The sequence below is a fragment of the Heterocephalus glaber genome, unplaced genomic scaffold (assembly GCF_053883595.1).
Source record: "Heterocephalus glaber isolate CG9 unplaced genomic scaffold, H.glaber_assembly_v1.0 deba00001509, whole genome shotgun sequence".
Taxonomy (NCBI): Eukaryota; Metazoa; Chordata; class Mammalia; order Rodentia; family Bathyergidae; genus Heterocephalus; species Heterocephalus glaber.
Genome location: NW_028258325.1, coordinates 35,303,066 through 35,323,238, shown reverse-complemented (window position 1 = coordinate 35,323,238; position 20,173 = coordinate 35,303,066). Strand labels below are relative to the sequence as shown.

At 36.6% G+C, this 20,173-nt stretch overlaps 1 protein-coding gene across 7 annotated transcripts in view; it reads left to right on the top strand.

Moving 5' to 3' along the window:
* Positions 1-20,173, top strand: part of Atp8a1 (ATPase phospholipid transporting 8A1) — a 218,659-nt gene that overhangs the window by 102,090 nt on the left and 96,396 nt on the right. For all 7 annotated transcript variants that reach the window (XM_087187535.1, XM_004849787.4, XM_004849790.4 and 4 more), the window contains 2 exons: positions 4,145-4,229; positions 10,020-10,159. In XM_087187535.1, coding sequence (XP_087043661.1) covers positions 4,145-4,229; positions 10,020-10,159 — 225 coding nt within the window. The remainder of the gene's footprint in view (positions 1-4,144; positions 4,230-10,019; positions 10,160-20,173) is intronic.

Here is a 20,173-nt window from a genome sequence, read left to right as displayed (position 1 = left end):
TTAGGATCTTGGATTGAAATCAAGAAGCAGTGATTAAAATTTGGCTTCTGTGGGGCCAAAGGGCAAACAGTACTGTTGTACAATGAGATGGGAGCCAGCCTCCCAGTTCTGATGCCAAGGACAGTGATGAGCTGCCCTAGTCATGAGAAGAAGCTGAGGAAAGCTCATGCCAGCTTCCACCTGGGCTGTACAAAACCACTGGGTTGGTGCACATACAAAGAGGGACAGCAGGAGCAAAGCTCAGAAGCACATGAGGAAATCTTATGCTAATGAAAGTACTTAGCACCATCAATAGCTAGAATATGGAATCATTCATGTAGACCAGTGTGATGAGACATTTAAAGCTCAAAAATAAGAAAGTCTAACTATTTTTAATAAAAAAAAAGAAATCAGGAGGGAAAATGGAGATCTATGAAAGGTAAATTTAAAGTCATAAATAGTTTTTAAAAATCAGTAAATGGAATAAACCCCAGGTTGGACACAGTTGGAGGGGTGGGAGGGAGTACAGTATAAAGACATAGCAGGTCCTTGTGTATGCATGTGTGTGTTTTTGGATGCCTTGGCTTTCCTACTTTTTCTAGAATTTCTATAATAAAATTGTTAATTTTTAAATGTAAAAAAGAGGAGTATACAATATGCAATTTATATCTGTCACAGCCAACTTAGCAAAAGCTCCATTTACACAAATAAAATTTTAATTAATCAAGCAAGAATTCTACCTAAGAACTTATACAGTAGAGAAAAATTAGAAATTTGATTAATACTGTAACCACCTTAAAATGTCTGAAATTTCAGATTAAAGATCTCTTAAGTAAAATTCTTTGCTGTACACAAAAAGACCCATTTGAAATTAGTTACTTTTAATAATTCACTACCCCAGCAGAGACAAAGTACAGATAATTATGAGTGGCACACATAAACACAAAGGTTGTGTATATTTAAATATGGATGTGTTTCTGTGTCTTTGGCAAACACTCCAGGTCAGAGGGGTCCAAGCTTCTTGCAGCAGGTCAGTGTTGCCTTGTTGTTTAACCTGGCAGCAAGATCATAGTAGATCATAGTCCTTACTGTCACTTTGCTGATTTAGCATGTCAAAATCAAACAGAATGGCAGAGATGAATCTGCAAAAAGAACTTTTACTTGGAAGTAGAACACAAAAATAGAAATGCAATTGGAGACATCCATGCATAGGTCACAGTGGCCTCTGATACGTCCAGAAAATGAAAGAAAGGGTGGAGTCTTACACAGATAAAGAAATCTACACAAGCTATTTGGAAAAAAAAGTTTCATTGAAACTTGCAGTGGATTGCAGAAGCTACCAAGCTCTGATTGGCAAATGACACCCAGTAACTATGCAAAGCTAGTCTTCAAAACACAGCTGGCTGCTCCATTGTCAATTGCTGAGTAAAATACAGTACTCTTAAAGTTATGTCAGATGATTTCAGTGGATTGTTTTTAAGAGAAAGTTCCTGGAGTGGGCATCTGTGACCTGTGTTGTTTTTTCCTATGCAGTTCCACCCCGTTTTAGTGGAGCATAACAGGAATGAGTCCATTTTGCATAATTATTTTCACAATAGTAAGATTACCTAGATAATTTTAGTATGAATTGTACCAAATACTGTATGTAAGACCAATTTGTTTTTGACTACAGCTTCCTTATTGTTGACAGTTGCATTTTGTGGTACTATCTTTCTTTAGCAATATTGCATTGTGCAGTATCCCATGTAAATGACATTTCAAGATGATTGAAGATTGCATCAAATATTTTATCCTTTTAACAAATACTCTTTAATATGCACTCTGAGGACAGATCAATATTTAAGCTTTATTCTAAAAGACAAACAGGTAAACAACCACTTTTTGAATAAAAATCCACAGAACATGGAATTTTAACCGTGAATTTAACTTTTGTCAAAGACCAAGACTATTTACACAGTAACTACTTTGATCATGCTGTGCAGAAGCCTCATGATTTACTTTTACCTTAATAGAGGTCAGGTCGCAAGATAACTAAATCCAGTGAGGATTTTCCACAGCCCCAGACTCAGGAGGTTCTAAGTTTGATCCTGTGGCAAGTACACATTTTAGTGTCTGGGAAGAAAGCCTTGTTAGCTCCTAGCATGCACCAAATACTTGATGTAGCCCTCTGAATAAAGGAATGTTTCATAGCTAAAAGTATCTAAATGCTTATTTCTTATGCCAGAACATGGCCAGCCAATTGTGACTGTCAGTTAAAAACATGCAGTATGTTTAATGCACCACATTCTGACCCTTGTTTTTTTCAATTCTACAAAGAAGATAGAAAATTAATTTTTTTCTATTTTAAGCATCAGTTTCTTCCATTAGAATGTTTGGATACACTGCAGTATTTAATACCCTTAACTTTGTTACTTAATCACTTTTGTTTTTCTGATTTTAATTTTTAAAAGATTTTCTTAGCTTGAAAGTGGCCTATATTAATGTCATTGAAAAATTCATTAGCCTCTGGGAAAAAAGACTTCATAAGTTATACATTTCCTTTGCAGGAAGGAGCCATAAGGGGAAATTATCATTTCCTTTTGCTTTGCACCCATTCCCATTCTGCCACTGAAAAATGAAACGAAATTCATAATTGGGGCCTGGAATACTCCATCTGTTCTGAGGTCACTAAGTTCTGTTTCTCTCAAGGGTTCTAAATCATACTCCATTAGTCTTGTTTCAAAATCTCAGCTCTGAGACTGGAGACCCCAAAATGGGTAATACCACTGAGAAAGTAATTGCAGGTAAATGATTTATTTTTTCCTAGTATAATAAAACTGTGAAGGCTGAATACTAAAATCCTTAAAAACTAAACCAAAGCCAGAGAATAACTAAGAGAACAATAGGCAATTTATAAAGTAGCAAGAACTAGAGAAAAATAAATGGTGCTTAAAACTAAACCGAAAAGGGGCTTTAAAAATAGCCCTATAATATTTTTTTGTATTAAATTCTTTTATTGGTACATTGTAGGTATACAACACAATTACATTTCTCATTGGGAATTGTACCTTTATATAATGCATCTTGGTTCTTATTTTTTCCCCATTCCTAGCCCTCCCTTCACGCCCTCCACCCTTCCCTATTTACAAAGACTTTATTTCCATTTTTTCCATTTCTCATCATTTTTTCCTTTCCCTTCTTTCCTTTCCCTTCTTTCCTTTCTCTTGTAATTTTATTTTTTAAATTAAGCAAATAGTCTTAAAGCTGTAGAGGCACTATTAGAAATGTTCAGCTGTTTAAGTTAGTTGCTAGTTAGTCCAAGGTTCTTTCACTGTACCCACTGGCCCTCTCAGTGGTCTTAGCAGTCCTGTATTAAAGTTTGTTCTTCTGTCAGCACCAACACCATAAAGATCCTATAGCCCCCGCACAGTCCTGTGGTCAAATGAGTTTGGGATACAGCCCCTGGGAGGCCCTCAGAAGTGTTGCAATGGGACAGTCTTCTTAGCTTTGTTCAGTCCATCATTTCCCCAAACTCTACAGAGTTCTGCAGAATCCTCAGGGATAAGGGGAACCCTTAGAGTATATAGAAAGCAAGGTGTTGGTAGTATATGAGGTTTTGAAGGTTGGAGTAACTGGATACATCTTCCAAAAGAAGATGAAAATGCAGGACTAGAACCTGCCCTCGATGTTCACAGGTGATTGCTTCCAGGACTTCCCACAGATACCAAAATCCAAGAATGCCGAAGCCTCTTATGTAAAAGGACACAGTATTTAATATAGCTACATGTATCCCCACCCCCCACCGTTTTATCACTAGATCATTTTGATACCTAACATGATGTAAGTGCTTTTTAAATAAGCATTACACAGTATTGTATTATTTAAGGAATAATAGCAAGGGAAAAGTTCTGTACATTTTCAGCACCAACACAATCATCATAAGCCTGACTTCATTTTCTATCTGTGGTTGATTGACTCCACAGATGCCGAGCCTGCAATACAGTGGCCCGGCTGTATTTCTTTGTGTCTTTAGAGAATCGGTGTTACACATCAGTGAAAATATTTTGGGCTCTAAAAGAACACTAAAAATGATTGGTTCTTTTTACACTGATTTGACTACTAATATCAATTTTAGTAAACTCAGAAGGCTTAATTAATTACATTATACATTTTGCTTGCTTTCCAGGATACTGTAATTTATGAACGACTGGCTGAGACTTCAAAATACAAAGAAATTACCCTAAAACATTTGGAACAATTTGCTACAGAAGGCAAGTATTCTATAGGAATAAAGCATGATTAGAATACAAAGATATTATATCCTTTTTGATATCTTACAGAGCCACTGTTCCTGTTTTAGAGATTCCTAAAGTAAGATACTACTTATTGTTAATAACTTGGATTTTACTATGTCCTGTTCCCACACGGTATTTTTATTTTACTCCCCTAAAACTGTATTTATTAAAACATTGACGGTCTCAGCCTCTATGTTTTAGATGCTAGGTCTGCAAATCTGTTTTACTTTTAAGAATGGATGTAACCTACAGTCGAAACACTTTTCCTTATATCTCAAGAAATTTGTTAGGAAAAGCAAGAGTCAAAGAACTGAGATGGTATTCTAAACTGAATAAGAAAAAGAAGAAATAATTAAACCTGTATGACTATTAAAACAGGCATTAAATTTAGTTACAACTCAGCATGTTTTATTGAGGCCCTGACATGTGCCAGGCTCTGAGGCCTCACCGTCTGCGGTGAATAAGCTTAGCCCTGTCTCCCTGTCCTGCAGTATATGATGTGTGAGTCACACAGTAAACAGTCCAGGTAGATAAGAAGAGAGGAAGTGAGGGTTGTTAGACATGAGGGTCAGCTACTACAAGAATTTTTAGTCTTATCTGTGACCTTGATGACAGTGGTGATAGGTGTATTTGAATCTCCCATCTTGGTTTTTACCCATCTGTTTTAGCTAGAGCAGTTGCTCATAGCACCAAGCCTGAGCCCTGATCAAATCTTTTTTTTCTTCTGAATCCAAGTTTTAAAAAGATAATATTTTTTTTTAAAAACACCATGCCATGCCGGGGATTTAGCTCAGTGGTTCCGGCGCCTGCTTCACAAGCCCAAGGACCCGAGTTTGATCCCCGGTACCAAAAAAAAAAACAAAAAAAAACTCGCTATGCCAAATAGGAATAAATGGGGGTAGGGGGCTTTGAAAAGCAAGAACTTTCTCCTAGTTCACCAAAATTAAGAATATACCTGTACACAGAGTTCAACATCCTCAGCTGGGCTTGGCAGACGGCCTACCCACCACACAGGACAGGTATAGTTTGGTCCAGTCCAGTTTGGTCTGGTCTGATCTAGATTGATTGAGGAGGAAGAGGTTTGGGGCATCTTCCTCCATCCTGGTTATGATGTTACAGATATTCTGGCTCTTAGATTTGAATTGGCTTGGCCCACGTCTTCACCCCGTTCTTTCTAGCATGGGCTGAATGACCCTTCAATCATATGGCTATTCTCAAATAAGTTTTTCAGTCAGGTTTCTTTTTTTTTTTTTTTTCCCCATTAAGTTTATTGGTACATTTTAGGTATAAAATACAGTTACATTGATCATTGGGATCTTGTACCATTACATGAGTATCTTGGTTCTTATTTTTTTCCCCTTCCCCGCCCTCCCTTCACCCCTTCCACCCCTCCCTATTTGCAAAGACTTTGTTTCCATTTTTTTCCTTTTCTCATATTTTTTTCTTTTCCCTTCTTTCCTTTCCCCTACCCCTCCCACTTCCCCTGCTCCTTTAGACCTTTTCTTCCTGTTATACAATATCAATTATACATTTTTTAAATTACAATATCAAGATCTAGGAGACATTACCAAAGATTTTACAGAATTTAAAAGGATATAGAAAGCATATTTCAAAAATCTGTTTTGAAATAAATTTGACAACTTCTAAGAAGTACCTTGGAAGGCAAATTAATGAAACTAACTCTGGAGGGAATATAAAATTTGAATAGCACCTATTAAAGAAAGTATATTCCTAGCTTGAAAACCTACCTATATGACAACAGCAGGCTCATAAACATTTTAACTGATAAATTACATCAAACAATTAAAGCAGAAAAAAGGAACACTTCTCCCCTCATTTTAGGAACTCAACATTGTGCTAATCCTAAAACTGGACAAAGATAATAGAAGAAAAAAGTATGAACGTACATAGAAGTTTGTTTAACAAAACAAACTATTAGAAGTCAGATATGGCAGTATGTAGAAAGTGGTTTTTTTATAGGGATGGCAGTGTTGGTTCAGCATTGGAAGATCCATCCCCAAAAGTCATCATTTTAACAGAGGAAAGGAAAAAGCCATATGATCCTGTCACTAGTTGGAGAAAAAGTATTGGACTAAATTCTACAACTGTTCATGGTAAAAGCTATCAGGAGACTAGAAGTAGAACAGAACCTTCTCAACAGATTAAAGACATGTACTCCATACTTCCAGCGAGAACGCCTTATATGAATGGAGAAGATACAATGCTTTCTCCCTAAGGTGGGGAACAAGGGCAGATATGCTTACTCTTTATCTGTCCATTAAACTTTGAAACCTAGGCCCCACCAAAATAGTCTGGCAATAAAATGACACAACTAGGATAGGATTGGCACAGCAGAAGCAAAATCTTTACATGTAGATGAAATGATCATCTACAGAGAAAATACTAGGAAACCTCTAGGAGCCCCTAGAACTTGTACTTGAATTTAGCAGGATTAGAAAACACAGGGTATATATAAAAATTCAGGTCTGTGTATACCTGCTGTAACTAAAGAATTGGATATTGAAATTTAAAAGTTATGTAAGAATACAAAGGACCTAGAAAAGTTAAAAACAAAAACAAAACCAGTGTTGGAAGATATTTAGTACCTAATTTTAAGACTTCTTCTAAAGCTACAGTAATCAAGGCAGTGTTGGTGTAAGGAAAGACATATAAATCATTTGAACAAAACAGAGAATCTAGAAATAGAACTACACATATATGATCCAATGAGTTTTGAAAGATTATTTAACATTAGCATTTTATAGAATATAAACTCAATTTAAGAGCCGAGGAAGAAATAGTGTTTTCAGCAAATGGCACTAGAACACCTGGTATCCATATGTAAAAAATTAACCTCAACCCTTTATTTCCATACATGAAAATAACTTGAAGGGATCTATGAACCTAAATAAGAAAGCCTAAAAGTATAAAACTTTAAGAAGAAATTATAAGGGAAAATGTTTATGAATTCAGGGTAGGCAAGAACCACCTAGGATACAAAAAACATGATGTATAAAAGAAAAACATTGATAAATGAGATTCCATCAAAATTTAGAACTTTAAATGACATCATTAAAATGAAAAGTAGTCCTTAAACAGACCATATTTACAATACATATAACCTATGAGCAGAATATATGAAGAATTCTTAGAGCTCATTAATAGACAACCCAATTAAAATGTAGACATAAGAAGATGATAAATAGTCAGTATAGCACAAGGAAAGGTGTGCAACTCTAGAATCAGAAAAATACTATCAGTACAATAATAAGATTGAATTATACACTCATTAGGGAGATGAAGTTAAGTTTTAAAAGCCTTGTCATGACTTTTTCTTTTTGTTGGATTCTCCCCCTTTGCATTTGTCCCGCCCAATGGATTCATTCTGCTGGGTTTCCTGGGGTTGTGATCCTCATTGTCTTTTCCTAGGGTCTTGTCTAAAATTTTTTGGAGTGCCGGTTTGGTATTCATGAAGTTCCTGAGGTGTTCTTTCTCATGAAAGTATCTTATTTCTCCATCAATTTTGAGAGATAGTTTTGCAGGGTACATCAATCTGGGTTGGAGGCTGTTTTCCTTTAGTGCTTGAAATACATCACTCCAAGCTCTTCTTGCCTTGAGGGTTTTCATTGAGAAGTCTGCTGTGATTCTGATGGGCTTTCTCCTTTGTATGTGATTTGTTTCTTTTCTCTCACTGCTTGTAGAATTTTGTTCTTCTGTTGGATTTCTGGAATCCTAACTATTATATGCCTATGTGTAGATTTTTTTTGATCAAGGCTAGTTGGAGTCCTATGTGCCTCACTTATCTGTATGTCAAGGTCTTTTCCCCTGCTTGGGAAGTTTTCTGCCATCACTTCTGTGAACAGTTTTTTTATGTCATCTGCACTCTCTCCTCTTTCTTCATTGACTCCAATCAGTCTTATGTTATTCTTCTTTGCATCGTCTAGCAGCTGCTGGATTGATTTCTCATGTTCCTTTACAATTTTAAAGCAATTTTTCTTTTCCTGGTCACTAATTGCAATCTTTTCTTCTATATCTGAAATCCTATCCTCACATTGGTTCATTCTGCTGCGCAGACTTTAGTGGAGTTTTTAATCTCCTGGAAATCTGTTTGCGTCTATTTTATGGATTCCATTTGTTTCCTATGTTGGGATTCCATCATGTTCCTCAGATCCTCTATTTTTTTATCTGTGTCCTCTCTAGATTTATTAATCATGTCTTGCACCATGACCACAATCTTTTCTGTTATCTGACTAATTATTTCTGATTTCATTTTTCCCAGATCCTCTTTTGCTGCCAGTTCAGAGAGTCCAGGTGGTTGTGTATCAGATTGTTCCATCTTGTTTCCCTTTGGGGTTGCTGTAGGTGATTCAGAAGTCTGTTTTTGAGGCTTGTTTACCTATTTTCTCATTTCCGGTCGGGGGGTGCTTCTGGTGCCTTTGAGGCTCACTTTCTCAGCCCTAAGAGCTTGGGATGGCAGTGGGGGAGCTTCCTTCCGGGTGCTGGGACCAGCTCAGCTTCTGTGCCCTAGGAGCTTGGGATGGCCTTTCAGTCAGGTTTCTGAAAGAGAAAGACATGTCCTAACATGGCCCCGCAGATTTAAGTCCCACTCTCTGTGATCCAGCAATAGAGAACCCTGCTCCTTTCTTGGAAGATAGAGTTCCCTGGGTATTTATGTCCTGTCTTTAGTTCTTGCTTCTGACGTATTTCCCTGAACATTATTTTATTTGACTTGAGATCACAAGGCTGAGTGTCTGGTTCTGGTCATAATAAGTGTTAAATGATCTTGCCTGAGGGCATTGTTTTCTTGGGAACCAGAATAACTTCTTCTTGTATGGCTGATGAATACTTTTGCCTTTTCCTTCTTCCAACCCATCTGCTTTTTCTGGCTGAGGATGAAGTGAATTATGAAACTGATGAGCATTGAGCCTGAGGGGGTCGGGGGGTAGATCACCTCGAACCTCAGCTTTGACACTTTTCCCATGGAATGAGTGTGAGCTACTCTTCTGCTGCTATCCTTTGACTATGTTTAACTTTTTACTATAAATTTATAGTAGTAAGGAGAGCTGTGTCCCTAATTTCAGGAGCTTTAATTTAATAGAGGAGACCCACAGGAAAAACCATGTGAAACACTGCATTCACATAGGAATATTTGGGGGAGTTTTGCCTGTAGAGTCTGATTAAGAGGAAGGTCCTTCTAAAAGATGATTTTAAGAACCTAGTCTTACAGTAGCTACAAGGCAAACAGTAGAAGGGAGTTGGGAAAGTGGAATGGAAAAAAGATGACCATGCCTTGCTATTCTGAGGTTGAGGGCAGTTGATGAAATATGTTTCAGCCATACTCTGGGGTTTGGATCTTATCCTGAGTATCAGTTGGAAGATATAAGTAAAAGAAAAGCTTGATGGGGCCGGGGATTTAGCTCAGTGGTTCCACCGCCTGCCTCGCAAGCGCAAGGACCCGAGTTCGATCCCCAGTACCAAAAATAAAAAAGAAAAGCTTGATAAGATTAATATTTTGGCAAAATCACTAAGTGTGTAAGAGAATGTGTTAAAAGGACTGAGAATTAGAAGTAGAGTGCCAATTTTAAAAGCTAGGAGAGCACTAACAGATATTTTATACTAAGGTTTTGTCGTAAATGAATTGGACTTGAGCATAGTATTTAAATTGAATTAGTCTTTTCAAGATGACTCTGTTAAATAAATAATAAAAATGTCAGACTTAACAATAAAACCTTTGGTGTGTTGAGGGGTATGTGCTGCATTTTGCAGGTTTGAGGACATTATGTTTTGCTGTGGCTGAGATTTCTGAGAGTGACTTCCAGGAGTGGCGAGCCATCTACCAGCGAGCCTCCACATCTGTGCAGAACAGGCTCCTCAAACTCGAGGAGAGCTATGAGCTCATTGAAAAGGTACGTGGGCAACTGTTCTGATCTGCAGATAGTGTGATCTCCACAAAGTGCTCACGGGACCCATGGAGTAAAAAGAAAACTATCTTGACACAATATTTACTATTGATTCACTTCTGGTTACCTAAGCATTAATAATCTTAATGTGAGTTAACATGTTGCTGAAATCTCTGGAATTAGGCATCTGTGTACAGATCTTCATGCTACAGTTTTGGATCACAGTTTGGCCAGTCTGGCCGGTGTATTCCATGGGTTCTGCATCACTGTGAACATGGAGCATGGCCACATCAGCATGTTCACGTGGGTATACATGGGTATACAATGTGTAATATAACATGGGTATACAATTAACATGGGTATACAACATGTAATATAAAACAACCCATGATACAGCTTGGGTGACTCTGGAACTATAATAAACAATATGGAAGTGAATAGCCCAGTGCTGACATCTGGCCAGCCATTCTACTATAGTGACATAGCGCTGCCCCTTGTCATTTCTTGGTGTATGTGTGTGTTTTGTTTTGTGTTGTTGTGTTTTGTGTTTTGAGACAGGGTGTCCTTGTGTAGTCCACACTGGCCTTGAATTCATAATCTTTCTGCCTCCCAGCTGCTGGAACTGTAAGTGTGTGTCACCACATCCAGCTTTCCCTCTGTCATTTCTGTCATTATTATAAATATCTTCATTTTACAGATAAAGAAACCAAGGCTATTCAGCCTTCAAGTGGCACATACACTATGTTCAGTGCTGTAGCAATAGCAAGGCATCTTGCTTCCTTAACTAACAATGGCAAACATTTTTTTTATAGTACTTAATGTGTCAGGTGCTACTTGTACCTCTTTCATCTATTAACCAAATTAATCTCTTTAAGGTGTTAATTATCCCTAGTTACAGACGAGGATATAAGGCAACAAAGAGGTTAAGTAATTTGACCAAGATTACACAGCTCATAAGAGAGTGGATCAGACTTCTCTTACTCCAGTGTTCATGCTTTGAAGCATTCAAGTGCCTTCACTCTAACCTTGAACTTTCCATTGAGTAACTCCCCAATTACCCAATTCCTTCAACTATACTTGTGTTTGTAGAGAATAGAATCAATTCAGCAGATGAGCTACAGTTCATTTGATCTGGTCTCTAGGCAGGTAAAGACTGACATTTGTTCGTGCTTCCTCTATCTAGGTAACTTGTACTTCCTCTCTTGAAAGGCAGCTAGTACCACAGATCCCTCCTGGGACTGTTTCCCCTTCTGCTCGTTATGTGCCCTCCCCTTTATGTGACACTTTATGTGAATCTAGCTACAGGTGGTTTTCTTGGCTGTGTAGGTGTTTTTTTGTTTTGTCTAATTTTTTTAATTTTTGTTTTTATTGGTACATGTGTGTGGTACATAATGATTACAATCACCATCGGGAGTTGATACATGTATATAACTTATCTTAATTCTTTTTCATTCCCTTTCTTTCCCGCCCTGATCCCTTGATCTTTTGGTCCCCTTCCCTTTTGCAAAGAATCTATCTCCCTGATCCTATCATCTATATTTTATCTTGCTCTTTATTTATACTGTGAGTTTCTCACGTAAGAGAAACTGTGTGATATTTAAGCTGCCTGTCTGATTTATTTTACTTAACATTATGGTCTTACAGTGCATCCGCTTTTCTACAGATGATTCAAACTTATACTTCTTTATGGTAGTGTCATACTCCACTGTGTATAAATATCACATTTTTTCTATCCATTCATCTGTGATGGACATATAGGCCACTTCCAAGTTTTTGGTGTTATGAATTATGCTACTGTAAACATGGATATGCATGTCTCACTGTAATTAATGACTTTAACTCTTTTGGGAAGATACCTAGAAGAGGAATAGCTGGAGAAGTGGAATTTGTAGTTTTAAGGAATCTCCATACTGATTTCCATAGTGTTTGCACTAGCTTACATTTTCACCGACGGTGTAGAAGGATTCTTTTTCCCTACAGACTGACCAGCATTTGTTATTACATACTTGATTTCTTAATGACAACTGTTATTTCTGGAGTAAGTTGGAAACTCTGTGTTGTTTCTATTTGGATTTTTCTAATGGTGAGAAATGATGAACATTTTTTCATGTATTTTTTGGTCATTTGTACTTCTAAGAAATGTCTATTCATTTAAAGTCCCCATTTTTAGATTGGGTCTTTTATTTTGGGGCATCTAGTTTTTTTGAATTCTTTGTATATTCCAGATATTAGTACTCTGTCCAAAGTGTAGCTGGCAAAAAAGCTTTCCTATTCTGTAGGTTTTGGCTTTACTTTGTTGATTGTTCCCTTTGCAGTCCAGAAACTTTTTAATTTGATATGATCCCATTTGTTGATTCTTGATGTTATTTCTTGGGCAGTTGGTGTTCTGTTTGGAAAGTCCTTGCCTATGCCTGTCTTCAAGAGTTGTACCTAGTTTATCTTCCAGCAGATTGTTTCTGTTTTAGTATTTATATCTTTTAATACATTTTTATTTTAGTTTATTGCGTAGTGTGAGGTATAAGTCTAGATTCAACCTTCTGCATGTGTCTAGCAGTTTTCCCAGCAACATTTGCTAAAGAGTCTCTCTTTCCCCCAGCATGGGTTTTTGGATCCTTTGTCAGTGATCAGATAGCTGAATGTACCTGAGGTTGCTCCTGCATCCTCTATTGTGTTCCATTGATCCATATATCTGTTTTTGTGCCAGTGTCTGTCATGCAGTTGTCACATATAACTTTAGTTACTGTCTTCCTGTCTCTTCAATACATTGTGCTCATGTTGGGAGAAGTAGTTTCTCACTTTATGTTATATACCTCACGTTATACATCTGTGATATTTTCTGAAGGGGAGAAATCTAGATATGTAGGTAGATAGAGGTCATATATATCACATATAGATACAGATATATTTATATAGATAGTTCCTCCTTATAATTGAACTTAATTTTTCATCCTGCTTATTTCCAAGAAGACATGTAATATTCGTAGTACTTTGCAACCTGCCCCCCGATTTTAGAGGCATACACTTAGCACAGAGCTTATCAGTTAACTTATTGAATTTCAGTATCTCTCTCTATCCCCTCCACTTCCTAACATGTTTCTATGTAACTATGTCTTTGAAATGTCATCTGGTAAAATAAAGTACTCTGAGTTCATGACCATAATCTCTTTTAATCTCTCCAACCAGTCATATGTCTTTATGCACTCAATTGGTATTAATTTTTAATCTTTTGCTTTTCCTTTTTAAGATTTTTTTAAAATAGTACCCTATTTGAAAATGATTTTCTTCTTCCTATCTCCTAATTTACATGGCCGTAATATTATGTAGCCTTTCCCCTGTGGTAATGATACTAAATTAATATACACTAAGTGACACTAAAAGTATATTGGAAAATGGATTCTAAGCATAGTAAATTTAAGCACAGTATAAAGGATTCTGGAGCTGAATATTCAGTGAATATTCAGTATTCATTATTACTCTGAATGCCATAAAGTGTATAGACTAGATTTTTAGATTTAACCATTTTCTTTTAAAAATCTGACTTCCAACTTTTAACTGAAACAGATATTCAGCTATTTTGCCAGAAGGTGGCAGTCATGAGTTACATTGAAATTTAAATTGAGGAAATCATTAAAAGTATATGTATTTTTTAGTTTACAAATACAAAAACTTCCCTTATGACTGCCTCTTATTTAAAATAAATAAAATGGGGAATTGAGAACTAATTCATCTTTACTTTGTGATGTCATGCACTCTTAATTTTGTTAAGAAATCTAAGACCCAGAAAAGTGAAGCTCTTGGGTCCCTTTCATATTGGCCTATTCCAAACAAGAACCTGTTTATTTATTTTCCTCTGCTCCTAAAGCCAGGTTTTCATTAATTAATTTATTTATTTAACTGAAATATGCCAGATACCAGGGCTACACAGGCAAATGAGGAAGACTGGGCTTTAGGCCTCCAGGTACCCTATTCTGAACAAATTCCTTCCATGAGGAGAAAGAACCTAGAGGAGTGACCCGACCCACAGCCTGAGTCTGGAAGAAACTTTCAGAGAGATAGTAACTTTTGAAATGAGCCTCAAAAAAAAAAAAAAGAGAGAGAGTATGAAAACAGTAATGTAAATGTCTCATAGGGTCGGAGATTTAGCTCAGTGGTTTCGCCACCTGCTGCACAAATGCAAGGACCGGAGTTCGATCCCCGGTACCAAAAAAACCCAAAAAAGTATGAAATGAGCCTCATTTTGAAATGAGGCTTATTGTACCAGTTTAAGGAGAGCAGAAGTTTTTTTTAATGGGGGAAAAAATAGAATGACACAAGGTTCTCTGTAATTGAGCTGTTTTTTGTTTTTTTTAAGTCTCTGCCAACCCTGATCCTTTGAGGACTGAAGAGTTTTTAATATGTTGAGAGCCATAGCCACATCATTGTATTGTTGGTCTGCACTTCTGCTCTTTGTTAGAATCAGCTGGGGTTAGTGTTCAATAGACGCTGTAGCTTATTGCCACTAAAGCCAACCTATGGCTGAGAATGTAGCTTACTGATAGAAAGCGCTTGCTAGCATAAGCACAGCCCTGTGCTCAGTTCTTTTTAAAAATTTTAAGAGAGGCAAGAGGCAAGATTCAGCCTTCAGAACACCAGCTCTGCTAGCATGTCATGCTGGCTTTAAATTCACTTGTTACAGTCTTACGGTTCATCCAGTTGGGCTTTTTATTTACCTACTTGAAACATGTAGATTTTACGTCTATTTTTTGTGTGTTTGGAATCTATTTTTATGTAGATTATATTATTAGACTTAGCAGATAAGACAGTGAATTTTTAAATCGTGAGAGTAGTTTTCAAGAAAAAAAATTTTAGAGCAGAACCCATTTTACAAACAGCATTGTCTGAACAGCAATACATATAATTGATGAAAGCAGAGCTGTTTAGTTAAAGGGTGAAGGGGTAGGGGAAAGTCCCCAGCCAGCTGTCCCCACCGCCTCCACCTTGCCCTCATGGTGATCCATGAGGGGCTTTTCACAAGACTGGAACTCTGCTGAGTGCTGGTTGAAAACTATATTATGTTACATCTGTTCATGCATTTTTTAGGAAAATATGCTTCACAAAAAGATCAGAATGTCATTGTGGTGTCATACAAGATGTTTCTGAACATATTTTGAATTAATGATACAAAATGCCATTGACACAGTAATGGTTGTATTACATTAAAAACATTCCAAGTCTGAAAGGTTTGTAGACCTTTCTGTAAAATAGGAATATTTTAATATGTTACAAAATAAGGGAAAATTTTACAATATGATTGAAGTTGTAGTTTTAAACCCTGCTGTCTGTCATTCTCACTTATCCTTCTAGTATTTGTTCAAATTTATAATTCCATTCTTAAAATTTATTTAAAGCCTTATTACTTTGGGCATTATAACTCCTAGGGTAAGCTGAGAAAAATATCCAAGTAGGCCAAGAATATCCCAAAGGAGATGTTGACGTTTGTGCCTTGGTGCAGTGCTTTCTTACTTCTCTTACTGCTCAGTAACTACACCTGAACACTAGAATATGCTGCCTTCACCTGCAGGGAAGAGAATATGGGAGGTTTGCAGACGTCTTCCAGATAGTATTTTCCCTACTGACAGTCATTGTTAGAGAAGAAGATTGGAGACTTTTAAATCAATTTATAAAAAGTAATCATCACATTATTACAAGATTGGATTGTTTGGACTCCAACACTTGTATTCATACTGTAAACTTTTCAGAATGTTTTTTAGAAAGTAATTCTAATACTATGAGTTGTTTCAGGAATCAGTCACTGGTACACTTTTTTTTCTGCTATAAAATACAAATCAAGATGTGACATTTAATACTAGGACAGCCTAACTTGTTCAAGAATAAAAAGTGCACATAGTTAACATGCACAAGGTTGATTCAAAGCACCTCACATACTCCAGTTGTCCTGACCCACTTAGAGAAGGAGCATCGCAGCTTCACCGTGGGTGCTGTGGACACTGACACTTCTTAGTGTCTCTTCGTCACCACTTGAGAGAATTTACAGTTGTCTCATTCTTCAAATGACAAACTTGGCTTAGCCTGTTTTTGTCTTCTTTAACCTCATTATTTTGAAAGACAGTTAAGATGTTTAAGGTCATCATTTTAGCTTATGAAACCACTTCTAGTGTTGGTCTATAGTTTTAAAAATCAGATTTTTAAAATAATCTTAAATTAAAAATTCATGTATTTGTATTTACTCAGGAAGAATTATAAGTAGCAAAGTAAATATGATTCATTACCAATGGGTTCTCAATTTCTCACATTTCTTTGATCTGTCATTTTAATTTTATTCTAACAGGTTTTTAAGAGAAATTATTTTTGCCTCTTATTCTCACTATACTAGCTTCCTTTGAAAGTTGATAGAACAGAATACTCTGCTCCTACTTTCTTATTTTATAATTGAACTATTGATTGAGACATGAAGATTGTGCCTTCATAGTAAATGTAATTTGGAAAAACTTTTAAGTTTATTTGTTTCAATAGAAAAATGGAATTATATCTTTACCACTGCATAGATTACCTACTAATAGCTTCTGTATTTATAAAAGCAGATGATTTATCCTGAACATTATAGAAAACAGTGTGAGACATAACACCTATATAGATTTAGCAGTGAAGTAGTATTTCCCTGGAAGTAATTTTTTTTCTCTTATTATGAGATATGGATTGGGAGATACTGTATTTAAAAGTGAAAACGTGCCCAGTGCTTTTATCTGTTAAACTTTAAAAAAAAAAATAGATTACTGGTCAAAAAATCATTTCGGAACTGGTCGGAACTGGAGAATAAAACCAGAATGCTATAATTTTAGAATCATCTAGCTCTCCTTCGATCAGATAGCAATGGTTTTTTTAATTTTGTTAATTTTATTGGTACATTTTGGGTATACAATAAAATGACATTCATCATTGGAAATTTGCACCTTTACATAACCCATCTTAGTTCTTATTTTTTCCTCATTCCCCTGCACTCCCTTCAACCCCTCCATCCCTCCCTATTTACAAAGACTTTGTTTCCATTTTTCCATTTTCTCCGATTATTTCCATTCCCTTCTTTCCTTTCCCCTACCCCTACCCCTTCCACTTCCCCTTCCTCTTTGCCCCTTTTCTTCCTATTTCACATTATCTATTATACCTTTTAGTCTTTGTTTACACTTTCAGTTTCTCACACTAGAAAAACTATTCAGTATTTACACAGGTGTGTCCTCTTTATTTCACTTAAGAGTATTGCCACAATTTAGCTATAAATGTCTCTAAATTCTCATTTTTTATGGCTGAATAATAATCCATTTTATTTTTTAAAAAGACACATTTTCTTTATCCAGTCTCCAGTTGATGGACAATTGGTCAGCTTCCAGGTTTTAGCTATTACAGATTGTGCACATATGTCGCTCTAGTATCATACTCTTAATTCTTTGGGGAAGACACTCAGCAGGGGAATAGCTGGGTCAAATGGAACTTCCAGTCCTAGTTCTTTGAGGTATCTCCATACTGATTTCCACAGTGGTTGCACCAGTCTACACTCCCGCCAGCAGCAGAGCAGGGTTCCTCTTTCCCCACAATCCCACCAGTATTTGTTATCGGTTGATTTCATGATAGCAGCCATTCTTTCTGGGGTGAGGCGGAATCTTAGCGTTTTCATTTGCATCTCTCAAATGACCAGTGAGGTTGAACATTTTTTCATGTATTTATTTGCTATTTCTACTTCTTTGTCTGAGAAATGTCTGTTCATTTCAGATGCCCATTTTTGGATTGGGTCTTTAAATTTGGGAGGTCTGATCTTTTGAAGTTCTTTATAGATTTGAGATAGTAGACCTTTGTCTGAGGAAGAGCAGATGAAAATTTTTGCCCACATTGTGGGTTGTCTCTTCACACTGTTGGTGGTTTCTCTTCCTGTGCAGAAGCTTTGTAATAGGAAGAAATCCCACTCGGTGATTGTTTGTGCTAGTTCACCGGCAACTGAGGTTTTGTTCATAAAATCTTTCCCACACCAGTGTCTTCAAGAGTTCTAGCTAACCTCTATTCTACCTGGCTCAGCATTTCTGTTTAAATATTTAGATCTTTAATCCATTTTGATTTTAGTTTAGTGCATGGTGAGAGATATAGGTCTAGTTTTAACCTTTGGCAAATTGAAACCCAATTTTTCCAGCACCATTTATTAAAGAGGCTATCTTTCCTCCAGTGAGGGTGTTTGGTTTCTTTGTCAAAGATGAGGTTGCTGAGTGTGTCTGGTGTTGTTTCTGCATCTTCTGATCTGTTCCACTGGTCCTCGGGTCTGTTTCTTTGCCAGTACTATGCTGTTTTTATCACAGTAGCTTTGTAGTAGAGTTTCAAGTTGGGGGTTGTAATACTCCCTGCCATATCTCTGTTGCTTAGAATTGCTTTCGCTCTTCTAGGTCTCTTCTTGTTCCAAATGAATTTTTGGATTGTTTTCTCAAGGTCCGTGAAGTATGCTGCTGGGATTTCAATTGAGATTGCATTGAATCTATATAGCAGTTTTGGAAGTATGACTATTTTTACTATGTTGATTCTTCCTACCCAGGAGCAAGGGATGTCTTTCCATTTTCTGACATCCTAGTGCTATAGTTTTCAGAGAAGAGGTCTTTGGTTTCTTTTGTTAGGTTGATTCCTAGGTATTTCAGTTTTTTGGATGCTATTGTGAAAGGAATTGTTTGCCCTATTTCTCTCTCAGTGAGTATGTTGTTTGTGTAGACAAAAGCTATTGATTTTTGTGTGTTGACCTTGTATCCAGCTACTTTACTGAATTTGGTTATTAAGTCTAGAAGACTTTTGGTGGCATTCTTGGGGTCTAGAGTATCATGTCATCTGCAAATAATGACAATTTGACTTCTTCGTTTCCTATCTTTATTCCTTCTATTTCTTTCTCTTGTCTAATTGCTGTGGCTAATGTTTCCATAACTACATTGAACATGAGTGGTGATAGTGGTCATCCTTATCTTGTTTCTGACTTTAGTGTGAAGGATTTCAGGTTTTGACCATTTGGTATGATACTGGCTGTTGATTTTTCCTAGATGGCTTTTATCAGATTGAGGTAGAGTCAGTCTATTCCAGTTTTTGTAGGGTTTTTATCATAAATGCGTGTTGGATTTTGTCAAATGCTTTTTCTGCATCTATTGAGATGATCATATGGTTTTTGTCCTTGGCTCTATTGATATGTATATTACATTTGTTGATTTGTGTATGTTGAACCATCCCTGCATCCCTGGGATGAATCTCACTTTGGTCAGGGTGTATGATCTTCTTGATGATCTTCTGCATTCTATTAGCCAGTATCTTATGAAGGATTTTTACATCTATATTCATTAGTGAGATTGGCCTATAGTTCTCTTTTTCAATTGGGTCTTTCTCTGCTTTGGGTATCAAGGTAATGCTTCCTTCTAGGAATGAATTTGGGAGTATTGCTTCCTTTTCTATTTCATTGAAGAGTTTAAACAGTAGTGGGAGCAGTTCCTCTCTAAATGTCTAGTAGCATTCAACAGTGAAGCCATCAGGATTGGGGCTTTTCTTAGTTGGTAAGTTTTTAATTACGTTTTCAATTTCATTGATTGATATTAGGTTGTTTGGAATTTTTAGGTCTTCTTCATTCAACTTTGGTAATTCTGTCCATTTCTTCTGTGTTTTCCATCTTATTGGCATATATGTTCTTGAAGTAGGTATTGATGATCCTCTGGATTTCTGCTATGTCCTTTGTAATTTCACCCTTTTCATTCCTAATTGCATGGATTTGGGCCTTTTCTTTCCTTTTTCTGATAAGGCTGGCTAAGGGTTTGTCAATTTTGTTGATTCTTTCGAAGAACCAACTCTTGGTTTCATTGTGTTTTTTTTTTTTGTATCATTTGCTTAGTCTCCATTGCACTGATTTCTGCTCTGATCTTTTATAATTTCCTCCCTTGTATGAGCTTGCGTTTGTCCTCTTGTTTTTCTAGAAGCTTGAGGTTCAGCATCAGGTTTAATTGAGCTCGCTCCGTTTTC